This window comes from Oncorhynchus tshawytscha, linkage group LG28 (genome assembly GCF_018296145.1).
Source record: "Oncorhynchus tshawytscha isolate Ot180627B linkage group LG28, Otsh_v2.0, whole genome shotgun sequence".
NCBI lineage: Eukaryota > Metazoa > Chordata > Actinopteri > Salmoniformes > Salmonidae > Oncorhynchus > Oncorhynchus tshawytscha.
The window spans coordinates 45,006,466-45,020,459 of NC_056456.1; the positions used below are offsets into that span (position 1 = coordinate 45,006,466).

The 13,994-nt window shown below is 47.0% G+C and overlaps 1 protein-coding gene across 1 annotated transcript in view; it reads right to left on the reverse strand.

Moving 5' to 3' along the window:
* emilin2a (elastin microfibril interfacer 2a) overlaps positions 1-13,994 on the reverse strand; it is a 50,235-nt gene that overhangs the window by 19,460 nt on the left and 16,781 nt on the right. The window contains exons 3-6 of the mRNA XM_024392192.2: positions 7,811-8,142; positions 6,327-7,696; positions 5,425-6,045; positions 4,806-5,073 (exon numbers count right to left, since the gene is read on the reverse strand). Of these exons, the coding sequence (XP_024247960.2) occupies positions 4,806-5,073; positions 5,425-6,045; positions 6,327-7,696; positions 7,811-8,142 (2,591 nt within the window). The remainder of the gene's footprint in view (positions 1-4,805; positions 5,074-5,424; positions 6,046-6,326; positions 7,697-7,810; positions 8,143-13,994) is intronic.

Genomic DNA, 13,994 nt, shown 5'->3' on the forward strand with positions numbered 1-13,994 from the left:
CTGATCATCCCTAAAGCCAACACCTCATTTGGCCGCCTTTCGTTCCAGTACTCTGCTGCCTGTGACTGGAACGAATTGCAAAAATCGCTGAAGCTGGAGACTTTTATCTCCCTCACCAACTTCAAACATCAGCTATCTGAGCAGCTAACCGATCGCTGCTGCTGTACATAGTCTATTGGTAAATAGCCCACCCATTTTCACCTACCTCATCCCCATACTGTTTTTATTTATTTACTTGCTCTTTTGCACATCAATCTCTACCTGTACATGACCATCTGATCATTTATCACTCCAGTGTTAATCTGCAAAATTGTAATTATTCGCCTACCTCCTCATGCCTTTTGCACACATTGTATATAGACTCCCCCCTTTGTTTTCTACTGTGTTATTGACTTGTTAATTGTTTATTCCATGTGTAACTCTGTGTTGTCTGCTCACACTGCTATGCTTTATCTTGGCCAGGTCGCAGTTGCAAATGAGAACTTGTTCTCAACTGGCCTACCTGGTTAAATAAAGGTGAAATAAAAATTAAAAGAAATAGGTTTTGACGGTAATGGGGACATAAGTAAATGCCAATAAAATAACTTTTTGGTCAGTGTGTGTTTCAACTATTTAACTGTACTAGCATGCTTAAAAGGCTGCAAAAATGGTAAATATCGGTTATCAGTATCGTTTTTTTGGGGGGGGCAAGGAAAATATTGGAAATCGGTATGGGCCCCCAAAAAAATAATAATCGGTCCATCTCTATTAAGAAGTGTTGACAAGCTGAATGCAAAAGCATTCTAAACTTACGTACATTGAAATAACGTTGTATGGTGGTATTATGCATGTTGTATTGTAGTAGTGTAATTTGTTATATTATGTACTGTTTAATATTTTATTTTATGTGTAATCCCCCAAAAATTGTCACATGAGCAAAATACAACAGGTGAAGACTTTACAGTGAAACGCTTACTTACAAGCCCCTAACCGACAATGACTTAAGAAGTTTTTTAAAAAAGTGTTAAGTAAAAAATAGAATATAAAAGTAACAACAAATTAAACGGCAGCAGAAAAATAACAAGCAAGGATCTATACAGGGGGCACCAGTACAGAGTCAATGTGGAGGATCCATACAGGGTATTACGGTACAGAGTCAATGTGGAGGTTATATACAGGGTGTTATGGTACAGAGTCAATGTGGAGGCTATATACAGGGTTTTACGGTAGAGTCAATGTAGAAGCTATATACAGGGTATTACGGTACAGAGTCAATGTGGAGGCTATATACAGGGGGTACCGGTACAGAGTCAATGTGGAGGCTATATACAGGGGGTATCAGTACAGAGTCAATGTGGAGGCTGTATACAGGGGTTACCAGTACAGAGTCAATGTAGAGGATCTATACAGGGTGTTACGGTACAGAGTCAATGTGGAGGCTATATACAGGGGCACCAGTACAGAGTCAATGTGGAGGATCTATGCAGGGTATTACGGTACAGAGTCAATGTGGAGGATATAAACAGGGGGTACCAGTAGAGTCAATGTGGAGACTATATACAGGGTATTACGGTACAGAGTCAATGTGGAGACTATATACAGGGGGTTCCAGTACAGAGTCAAAGTGGAGGCTATATACAGGGGTACCGGTACAGAGTCAATGTGGAGGCTATATACAGGGGGTACCGGTACAGAGTCAATGTGGAGGCTATATACAGGGGGTATCAGTACAGAGTCAATGTGGAGACTATATACAGGGGGCACCAGTACAGAGTCAATGTGGAGGCTATAGACAGGGGGCACCAATACAGAGTCAATGTGGAGGCTATATACAGGGGGCACCAGTACAGAGTCAATGTGGAGGATATATACAGGGGCACCAGTACAGAGTCGTCAATGTGGAGGATCTATACAGGGTATTACGGTACAGAGTCAATGTGGAGGCTATATACAGGGGGTACCGGTACAGAGTCAAAGTGGAGGCTATATACAGGGGTACCGGTACAGAGTCAATGTGGAGGCTATATACAGGGGGTACCGGTACAGAGTCAATGTGGAGGCTATATACAGGGGGTATCAGTACAGAGTCAATGTGGAGACTATATACAGGGGGCACCAGTACAGAGTCAATGTGGAGGCTATATACAGGGGGCACCAGTACAGAGTCAATGTGGAGACTATATACAGGGGGCACCAGTACAGAGTCAATGTGGAGGCTATATACAGGGGGCACCAGTACAGAGTCAATGTGGAGGCTATATACAGGGGGCACTAGTACAGAGTCAATGCACCGGGGCACCGGTTAGTTGAGATAATAATAATGTAAGTGTCTTAATTAATGTGTTTGGACCCCAAGAAGAGTAGCTGCTGCCTTGGCAGGAATTAATGGGGATCCATAATAAACCCCAGGAAGAGTAGTTGCTGCCTTGGCAGGAACTAATGGGGATCCATAATAAACCCCAGGAAGAGTAGCTGCTGCCTTGGCAGGAACTAATGATGATCCATAATAAACCCCAGGAAGAGTAGCTGCTGCCTTGGCAGGAACTAATAGGGATCCTTAATAAAGACAAATTCAAACTGGACCCTAAACTCATTGAGATGGAGAGGGCACGTAGGAATGACACTTTCTTCACTGATGGATGGCCCAGATCTACAGTGAGGGAAAAAAGTATTTGATCCCCTGCTGATTTTGTATGTTTGCCGACTGACAAAGAAATTATCCATCTATAATTTTAATTGTAGGTTTATTTGAACAGTGAGAGACAGAATAACAACAACAAAAAAATCCTGAAAAACGCATGTGAAATATGTTATAAATTTATTTGTATTTTATTTAGGGAAATAAGTATTTGACCCCCTCTCAATCAGGAAGATTTCTGGCTCCCAGGTGTCTTTCATACAGGTAACGGGCTGAGATTAGGAGCACACTCTTTAAAGGGAGTGCTCCTAATCTCAGTTTGTTACCTGTATAAAAGACACCTGTCCACAGAAGCAATCAATCAATCAGATTCCAAACTATCCACCATGGCCAAGACCAAAGAGCTCACCAAGGATGTCAGGGACAAGATAGTAGACCAACACAAGGCTGGAATGGGCTACAAGAACATCACCAAGCAGCTTGTTGAGAAGGTGACAACACAAATTAACTGTTGCATGGAGCCCCTCGGCCTGGGGCTCCACCTAAGATCTCACCTCGTGGAGTTGCAATGATCATAAGAACGGTGAGGAATCAGCCCAGAACTACACGGGAGGATCTTGTCAATAATCTCAAGGCAGCTGGGACCATAGTCACCAAGAAAACAATTGGTAACACACTACGCCGTGAAGGACTGAAATCCTGCAGCGCCCGCAAGGTCCCCCTGCTCAAGAAAGCACATATACATGCCCGTCTGAAGTTTGCCAATGAACATCTGAATGATTCAGAGGACAACTGGGTGAAGATGTTGTGGTCAGATGAGACCAAAATGGAGCTCTTTGGCATCAACTCAACTTGTCGTGTTTGGAGGAGGAGGAATGCTGCCTATGACCCCAAGAACACCACCCCCACCGGCAAACATGGAGGTGGAAACATTATGCTTTGGGGGTGTTTTTCCGCTAAGGGAATAGGACAACTTCACAGCATCAAAGGGACGATGGACAGGGCCATGTACCGTCAAATCTTGGGTGAGAAATCCTTCTCTCAGCCAGGGCATTGAAAATGGGTCATGGATGGGTATTCCAGCATGACAATGACCCTAAACACATGCTCAAGGCAACAAAGGAGTGGCTCAAGAAGAAGCACATTAAGGTCCTGGAGTGGCCTAGCCAGTCTCCAGACCTTAATCCCATAGAAAATCTGTGGAGGGAGCTGAAGGATCGAGTTGCCAAACGTCTGCCTTGAAACCTTAATGACTTGGAGAAGATCTGCAAAGAGGAATGGGACAAAATCCCTCCTGAGATGTGTGCAAACCTGGTGGCCAACTACAAGAAACGTCTGACCTCTGTGATTGCCAACAAGGGTTTTGCCACCAAGTACTAAGTCATGTTATGCAGAGGGGTCAATTTATAACATTGAAAAGCTAAAAAAGCTTTGTTAAAGTTTGGTTGCAAATGGGTCTTCCAAATGGCAAATAACCCCAAACATACTTCCAAAGTTGTGGCAAAATGTCTTCAGGGCAACAAAGTCAAGGTATTGGAGTGGCCATCACAAAGCCCCAACCCTCAATCCCATAGAAAGTTTGTGGGCAAAACTGAAAAAGCGTGTGCGAGCAAGGAGGCCTACAAGCCTGACTCAGTTACACCAGCTCTGTCAGGAGGAATGGGCCAAAATTCACCCAACTTATTGTGGGTAGCTTGTGGAAGGCTACCCAAAACATTTGACCCAAGTTAAACCATTTAAAGGCAATGCTACCAAATACTAATTGAGTGTATGTAAACTTCTGGCCCACTGGGAATGTGATGAAAGAAATAAAAGCTGAAATAATCATTCTCGCTACTATTATTCTGACATTTCACATTCTTAAAATAGTGGTGATCCTAACTGACCTAAGACAGGGAATTTATACTAGCATTAAATGTCAGGAATTGTGAAAAAACTGAGTTTAAATGTATCTGGCTAAGATAGATGTATGTAAACTTCCGACTTCAACTGTATGTATTGTATATAGTTTTTTGTGGTGTGGTTTTTTTCAAGCCCCTGAGCTTCCAACTACACCTGCACACTGTTTATTTATTCGTTTTTATCTGTACTGTTGTTGAACACTTGTTTCCTTTGGTACAAATAAATGAAACTACACAAAAACAAATCCATCCATTCATCCATCCATCATCCACAGTATACTACTGACCTGTCTCCCTGGCGTTGGTGTCAGTGCTCCTGGTCTGTAGTGTCTTTAGGGAGGTCTCTAGGGTGGTGATGTCAGCAGCCTGTCTTTCCAGCATGGTGTTGACCCGGCTGACGTGGTGCCACAGCCCAGCGATGTGCTTCTCCAACCCCTCCTTCACTCCCTGCACCCTGGCCGACACCCCGTCCAGCTGAACACACACTTTTTCCAGGCGCTGGACACGCCCCTCCACCCCAGACATACCAGAGCAACGTTGAAGTTCTGTCTGCACCTAAGAAGAAGAAGAGCTATCTTAATATTTTGGGATATCAAGGAAATTACAACAAGATATCAACACAGATAACAGTGTTATCCACTAACTAATAACCGACAACTAGACTACTAGATAACTAACTGGCTAGTGACATAACAGACTACTAGATAACTAACAGACTACTAGATAACTAACTGGTTAGTGAGATAACAGACTACTAGATAACTACCCGGTTAGTGAGATAACAGGCTACTAGATAACTACCCGGTTAGTGAGTTAACAGACTACTAGATAACGACCTGGTTAGTGAGATAACAGACTACTAGATAACTACCTGGTTAGTGAGATAACGGACTACTAGATAACTACCTGGTTAGTGAGGCTGTCCAGTTTGGTTCTCAGCTCCTCCACCTGGCTGCTGCTGCTTCCCTCCACCTCTCCTCTGGGGACCGTTACCTCAGACGCACTCTGGATCCTGCCTGGACCGATAGTAGTGGCACCAAACCCACCTAACCCTTCCCCTGGCCTGGCCACTGCTTTGACCCCTGCCCCAACCTGGCAGCAGGTGTTGTAGGTGGTGTTAATCCTGGTGAGGTCCTGGGTGTACCTGCTCAGAGAGTCCCCTAGCCCTGTCACTGCCCCCCCCAGACCCCCTACGTTGTCCTGCAGGATCACCATCCCCCTCTGGAGGTCCTCCACCTCTTTAACGCTCTGCTTCTGCCCCACCATTTGCCTGTCTATAATCTCCTCCAGCTCTCTCAGTTTGTCAGAGTTGGACGTCACATCCGTGTGGAGGATATCCAGGTCGTTACAACAGAGCTTCAGGTCCTTCACCACACTGTCCAGAACTACAGGGTGGGAGGAAGCTCCAGGGTTGGGAAACCCTCCGGTGTTAGGTCCTCCACCACAGCCATGAGCACAGAGCTCAGCCACAGCGGTCACCTTGTCATTGAGACCCTGCAGAAGAAACTTGTTGTTGTTCAACTCAGCCTGGAGGAGGGAACAAGACAGAATCTGTTACCATGGACACATAACACACAAACACACTGCCATGTGCAGTGCAGCACCCACAACGGCTGGAGATGGTACCTGGGAACTGCAGTGCAGCACCCACAAAGGCACAACGGCTAGAGATGGTACCTGGGATCTGAGACCAGCAGCCCTCCGGTTGCCAGATCATCTCCCACACTTTCTATCACCAGGTCTGATATTAAAACCAACAACGTTCCCGAAACCTGTCCTCCTCTACCAGAGTTGTCTACCTATAGTACCTGAAGTTCCACGCTCCTTCCTTCTCCAACAGGATATGACTCGTTGTTCATCTCGACCAGCATGGTAGTAAACTGGTCTTCCAGTACGTTTACTCGTTCCTCCAGCAGCTGTCGTAGCTCCGCCCCTTGCTCGGCTAGTGCCCGGGTCAGCTTCTCCTCCACGTAGAAACAGTGGACCTCCGCATTCTGCTCTGTCACATTCAGACGCGCCTCTAACTCCTCCAGCCGAGACCCCACCTCTCCCTCTAGTCCTAACCCCTCCCCCTCTAGCTCTAACCCCTTTCCCTCTAGCTCCCCCCGTGGAGAAGACAGGTACTGCAGCTCATTGTCCATGCGGGCATTCAGGATGCGATGGGCCTCCGCCACACGCTCCAGCTCCCTCCACAGGTCAGATAGGTCACCACGCTGGACAGCTGGTAGGATACCTGGTGGCTGGTTATCCTGTTTAGCCAGGTCGGTCTGTCTGGCAGGGGCAGTTTGCCTAAGGCTGGGTTTGGAATCAGTCTGTCTAACATTAGGTTTAGTGTCAGTCTGTCTAACATTAGGTTTGGGGTCAGTCTGTCTGAGTGACCGGCCGGGCTGGTCGGAGGCAGTGATGTCCAGTCTCAACTCCCTGATCTCCTGCTTTAGCTGCTCCTCCTTGTCCACCATCTCAGTCAGACTGAGCAGTCCTCTCTCCCGCTCCTCCTCACACCTCCTCTCCATCAGCTGGATCCTTCCATCACAGAATTTCTGCAGCTTCTCCACCTCCTTCCCCATCCTCTCCTCTATCGTTCTCTCCATGCTGTCCTCCATGTTCTTCCTCAGGAAGCCCAGCTGCCTGTCCATGTATTTCTCTAGTAGCTCCTCCAGGTCAGCAGGGGCTCCACCCCCAACAGGGTTAGGGTCAGGGTCTTGCTGTGTCTGAGAGGCATCAAGCAGCAGGCGGATATGACCGCTGTGTGAGGTCACGGTACCTCTCAGCTCCTCCAGAGCCTCCTCTTTACTCTTCAGAGAGGTGTTGACATCATCCAACCTGGCCAGGACCTTTTCTAGACCCCTGTCCCCCTGGACTGGCCCCCTGGTGGCCTGGTGCCCATCGATCACTGACCCCTGGTGGTTGTCTGGTGGTACTGCGGCCTGCTCTATGTCGGGGGCGTGGAAACTGTCAGGGGTCACAGCACGGAGGTTGTTGAGCAGGGTGACCAGCATCTTGGAGGTGTCCTCCTGCAGGTCAGATCTCAGAGTGGAGCTCAGCCCAGTTATCGCAGCCTGCAGCGCCCCCACTGTTTGGGAGAGGCGCTGCACCTCCCCCTCCAGGAGACGCACCCTGTCTTTTTCTGCTCCTCCATGCCTCCCCTCATACACCCCCGTCTCCCTCCTCTCTGGCCCTGAGACAGAGGACACAGTTAAGTCAATAACACATTAACACACTTCATATATGAATCCATCTCTAAGAAGAAGATTGAGAAAGCAGCAACATGTCATGTTGTAAAGTATCTTACTCTGTGGGTGTCTGGTCTGTCCAGGGATGGATCTGGTCTGGGGGTAGTGTGGTGCTTCCTCTGAGTTATGGTTCTGGTGAGGCTGTGACCCTGCTGGCACTGTCTGTCTGTTAGGGTACTGGTTTTGGTGAGGTTGTGACCCTGCTGGTACAATCTGTCTGTTTGGGTACTGGGTTTGGGGTGGCTGTGACCCGGCTGGTACTGTCTGTCTGTTAGGAGCAGCCTTCAGCTCAGAGCAGTCTGGTCCCTGGTAACTAGGGCAACACCTCCACTCCAGGTCTGTTACAGTCTTATAGGCGATCTTATAGGCCGCGCGGAACCGCGTCCGATACCTGGGAGAGAAGGCAGGACAAACCTGTAAGTGCATACACACACACACACACACACACACACGGACACAAAGACAAACACGTCTTCAAATTTCTACTTAAGTCTATGGCATTATTCCTCTTTTGATAATAGAATCTTTGTTGAGAATATTACAAACTGATGCTAAACTTAAAAGGATAGACGTGTTGCAGATGCAATCATTATGTAGGTGTAGTAGAGGATGAAACGGGGTCTGTGCCACCAGTAAGTACAGATTGTAGCTTGGCTCTCGACTGGTCTAAGACACTGCATCTCAGTGCAAGAGGCATTAGGGTTGGGCTGCATCACATCCGGCCGTAATTGGGATTCCCATAGGGAGGCTCACAATTGGCCCAGCATCGTCCGGGATTGGCCGGGGTAGGCCATCATTGTATATAAGAATTTGTTCTTAACTGACTTGCCTAGTAACTGGATCCTGGACTTCCTGACGGGCCACCCCCAGGTGATAAGAGTAGGCAACAACACGTCTGCCATGCTGATCCTCAACACTGGGGCCCCTCAGGGGTGTGTACTTAGTCCCCTCCTGTATTCCCTGCTTACCCACGACTGCGTAGCCAAACATGACTCTAACACCATCATTAAGTTTGCTGATGACACAACGGTGGTAGGCCTGATCACCGACAATGATGAGATTGCCTATAGGGAGATCAGAGAACTGGCAGTGTGGTGCCAGGACAACAACCTCTCCCTCAATGAGAGCAAGACAAAGTAGCTGGAAAAGGCGGACAGAACAGGCCACCATTAACATCGACAGGGCTGTAGTGTAGCGGGTCGAGAGTTTCAAGTTCCTTGGTGTCCACATCACCAAAGAACTATCATGGTCCAAACATACCAAGACAGTCGTGAAGAGGGCACGACACAACCTTTTCCCCCTCAGGAGACTGAAAAGATTCTCAAAAGGTTCTACAGCTGCACCATTGAGAGCATCACCGCCTGTTATGGCAACTGCTCGACATCTGACCGTAATGCGCTACAGAGGGTAGTGTGAATGACCCAGTACATCATTGGGGCTAAGCTTCCTGCCATCCAGGACCTATATAATAGGCAGTGTCAGAGGAAAGCCAATAAAATTGACAGAGACTCCAGTCACTCAAGTTATAGAATGTTTTCTCTGGTTCCGCATGGAAAGCGGTACCAGAGCGCCAAGTCTAGGACTAAAAGGCTCCTCAACAGCTTCTACCCCAAGCCATTAGACTGCTGAACAATTCATAAAAATCGCACCGGACAATTTGCATTGACACACCCCCCGTTCTACACTGCTGGGACTCACTGTTTGTATGTTACCTATGCATAGTCACTTCACCTCCACCTACATGTACAGATTACCTCAACTAGTCTATACCCCTGCACACTGACTCGGTACCGGTACCCCCTGTATATAGCCTCGTTATTCTTATTGTGTTACTGTTTATTATTACTTTTTATTTTAGTCTACTTGGTAAATATTTTCTTCTTCTTGAACTGCACTGTTGGTTAAGGGCTTAAGTATTTCACGGTAAAGTCTAACACTTGTTATATAAGTATTTCTAACACTTGCTGTATTCGGCACATGTGGAAAATAAAGTTTGATTTGATTGATTTGAAATAAAGTTTAAATAAAAAATGTAATGTAAGCAACGAGTTTGAGTCAGAGGCCGAGGATTCTCAGGTCTCTCCTCCACCCGTTACAGGGTCTGAGCCGCTGAAGCCTTCCACCATTAGCTTTGACAAATTGAAAACCCGAGTCATTGGCGATGACATTACCCACAATATTAGACTTAAAAAGAATCATCCAGCGATCATACACTGTTTACCAGGGGCAGGGCTACTGACGTTAAGGCTAATCTGAAGATGGTGCTGGCTAAGGCTAAAACTGGCGAGTGTGGAGAGTATAGAGATATTGTTATCCACGTCGGCACCAACGAGGTTAGGATGAAACAGTCAGAGGTCACCAAGCATAGCTTCAGCGTATAAATTATCCAGAAAGATTGTGTCGGCATTGAGCTCTACAGCAGAGTCTCACAACTCAATGGCTGGTTGAAAACTGTTTTCTGCTCCTCCCAAAAGATAGAATTCGTAGCTAATTGGCCTTCTTTTTGGGACTCACCCACAAATAGGACCCAGCCTGGCTGGCTGAGGAGTGACAGACTACATCCTAGCTGGAGGGGTGCTCTCATCTTATCTACCAACATAGACAGGGCTCTAACTCCTATAGCTCCACAATGAGATAGGGTGCAGGCCAGGCAGCAGGCTGTTAGCCAGCCTGCCAGCTTAATGGAGTCTGCCACCAGCACAGTCAGTGTAGTCAGCTCACCTATCCCCATTGAGGCCGTGTCTGGGCCTCGACCTAGATTGAGCAAAACTTAAACATGGTGGTGTTCGCTTTAGCAATCTCACTGGAATAAAGACCTCCTCCATTCCTGTCATTATTGAAAGAGATTGTGATATCTCACATCTCAAAATAGGGCTAATTTCTGCCCAACTGAGGATCTAAAGCGTAATACCCTAGATGCAGTCCCTAAAAACAAAAAAACTAATATTTGTTAAAAGAAAAGAAAATACCCGAGCCCTGAAGCTTCCAGAAAATTGGAACAGAAATGGTGCTTCACCAAACTGGAAGTCTTCCGACTACCTTGGAAATATATATTAATAATAATATCAGTATCGAAGAGCCCTCACTCCTGCTCGATCATCCTATTTTTCCAACCTAATTGAGGAGAATACCAACAATCCAAAATTTATGTTTTGATACTGTCGCAAAGCTAACTAAAAAGCAACATTCCTCAAGAGAGGATGGCTTGCACTTCAGCAGTGATAAATTTATGAACTTCTTGACAAAAATATCATGATCATTTGAAAACAAATTACGGACTCCTCTTTGAATCTGCGTATTTCTCCAAAACTCAGTTGTCCCGAGTCTGCACAGAACAGACAGGACCTTGGATCAATGGAGACACTCACATTTTTAAATCCTGTATCTCTTGGCACTGTTAGGTTCTAATTATCAGAGTAAATAACTCAATGGACATTATGAAAGCATAACCAAGTTTAATTCTTCCCAGAGGATCAATACAGCTGCATTAGACAAAACATGTTTCCACCACCACAAGTGTATATACTGTATATACTCCAATTTAAGAACTCCTCCTTCTCTCCAATCCTTACATCTATGATGGTTCGACAGGAAGATGAAGTAATAGGGTAATAAACCATCATTTCTCCCTTAAGGGGATCTGACCTGACCTCAACCCCTCATTTGCCTAATCCACAGATGTCCATCCGTATCCCCTACAGCAATCCTGTGACTTCTTCCTGTCCACCACATTCCAAAACCATCTGGGCCCTACAGATAACCATTAACTTCTGATGTAAAAAAACAGTCTCTAGCATAGCAATGTTCCAAGTTTAACCCAGAATCCAACAACACATTAATTAAAAAGTCACAGCCTCTAAACCTTCAAGCTGCATACTGGACCCTATTCCTACTAAACTACTGAAAGAGCTACTTCCTGTGCTTGGCCCTCCTATGTTGAACAATAAATGACTCCCTATCCACCGGATGTGTACCAAACTCACTAAAAGTGGCAGTAATAAAGCCTCTCTTGAAAAAGCCAAATCTTGACCTGGAAAATGTACAAAACTATTGGCCTATATCGAATCTCTCATCTCTGGGTGATGTCATTCGGCAGCTTTCACTGCTATGCGGATGACACACAGCTGTACATTTTGATGAAACATGGTGAAGCCCCAAAATGTCCTATTCTGGACGCCTTTGTTTCGGACATAAGGAAGTGGATGGCGGCAAATGTTTTACTTTTAATCTCGGACAAAACAGAGATGCTAATTCTAGGTCCCAAGAAACAAAGAGAACTTCTGTTGGATCTGACAATTAATCTTGATGGTTGTACAGTTGTCTCAAATAAAACTCTGAAGGACCTCTGCGTTACTCTAGACCCTGATCTCTCTTTTGATGAACATATTGAGAATATTTCAAGGAGGGGCCTCCTTAGCGGTGGGAAGCCCGGACCTGATACAGACTTCAAACAGCATCGCTGCCCTGGATCCAGAGGTTCCAGCAACTTCATCCCTTGGGGCTTCCACTTCATGATCAGATCCAGAGGTACCAGTGCCTTCGTCCCCTGTTCTGTCTCCCTCTCCGGTGGCTTCTACGGTGAATGAGGCTCCGGAGGTACCTGCACCTTCGTCCCCTGTTCTGTCTCCCTCTCCGGTGGCTTCTACGGTGAATGAGGATTCATTGGTTATGGGAGGCTTCAACCAGGTGCCAAGAGTTGCAGCTGTGCGAGATGGTGCCTCTCGCCAGTCCTTGACGGGTCATCCTGAATCATACGAGGTGTAGTAATGGGTGTATTTCCTCTCCCATCTCGCCGGCTGTTGTTTTAGGCAGCTCTAAGGTACCAAATGGCTCGGTTACGGGAGAAAAATACATGATCTACCCCAGGTCACAAGAACATGGTATTACTAGGCTCCCCACCGTTATATGTCAATACATAGAGGTTGATGCTGTTGCAGCCCACGTGGGATAGAATTCCATTAGGAATGGTAGCTCGGAATGGCTGAAACAGGATTTTGAAGAACTGATTCTGTCTCTGCTGGACACAAAAATACGTTCTATAATTTCTGGCTCTGTGCCCTCGCTTGGTCGATGTAGTGAACATTTTAGCAGTCTATAGCGCTTCACAACTGGCTACGTGACTTCTGCAGCTCCATTGGTGTAACTTTTGTAGACAACTTTGACACCTAATGAAGCAGAGAATGCTCTATAAGGAGGATGGAATCCACCCTAATCATCGAGGTGCCTGGATCTTCCCCCATACAGCCTCCAGTTGCCTGTTCTTCCACATTACAGCCTCCAGCTGACTGTTCTTCCCCCATACAGCCTCCAGCTGACTGTTCTTCCCCCATACAGCCTCCAGCTGACTGTTCTTCCCCCATACAGCCTCATACAGCCTCATCAACTGTTCTTCCCCATACAGATGACTGTTCTTCCCCCATACAGCCTCCAGCTGACTGTTCTTCCCCCAGCCTCCACAGCCTTCAGTGACTGCCTGTTCTTCCCCAATACAGCCTCCAGTTCCAGCCTGTTCTTCCCCATACAGCCTCCAGCTGACTGTTCTTCCCCATACAGCCTCCAGCTGACTGTTCTTCCCCATACAGCCCCAGCTGACTGCCTACAGCCCAGCTGACTGTTCTTCCCCATACAGCCTCCAGCTGACTGTTCTTCCCCATACAGCCTCCAGCTGACTGTTCTTCTTCCCCCATACAGCCTCCAGCTGACTGTTCTTCCCCATACAGCCTCCAGCTGACTGTTACAGCCTTGACTGTTCTTCCCCATACAGCCTCCAGCTGACTGTTCTTCCCCCATACAGCCCCCACTGTTCTTCCCCCACAGCCTCCAGCTGACTGTTCTTCCCCCATACAGCCTCCAGCTGACTGTTCTTCCCCCATACAGCCTCCAGCTGACTGTTCTTCCCCCATACAGCAGCTGACTGTTCTTCCCCACAGATGACTGTTCTTCCCCCATACAGCATCAAGATGACTGTTCTTCCCCCCCATACAGCCTCCAGCTGACTGTTCTTCCCCATACAGCCTCCAGCTGACTGTTCTCCAGCTGACTGTTCTTCCCCATACAGCCTCCAGCTGACTGTTCTGTTCTTCCCCCATACAGCCTCCAGCTGACTGTTCTTCCCCCATACAGCCTCCAGCTGACTGTTCTTCCCCCATACAGCCTCCAGCTGACTGTTCTTCCCCCATACAGCCTCCAGCTGACTGTTCTTCCCCATACAGCCTCCAGTTGACTGTTCTTCCCCATACAGCC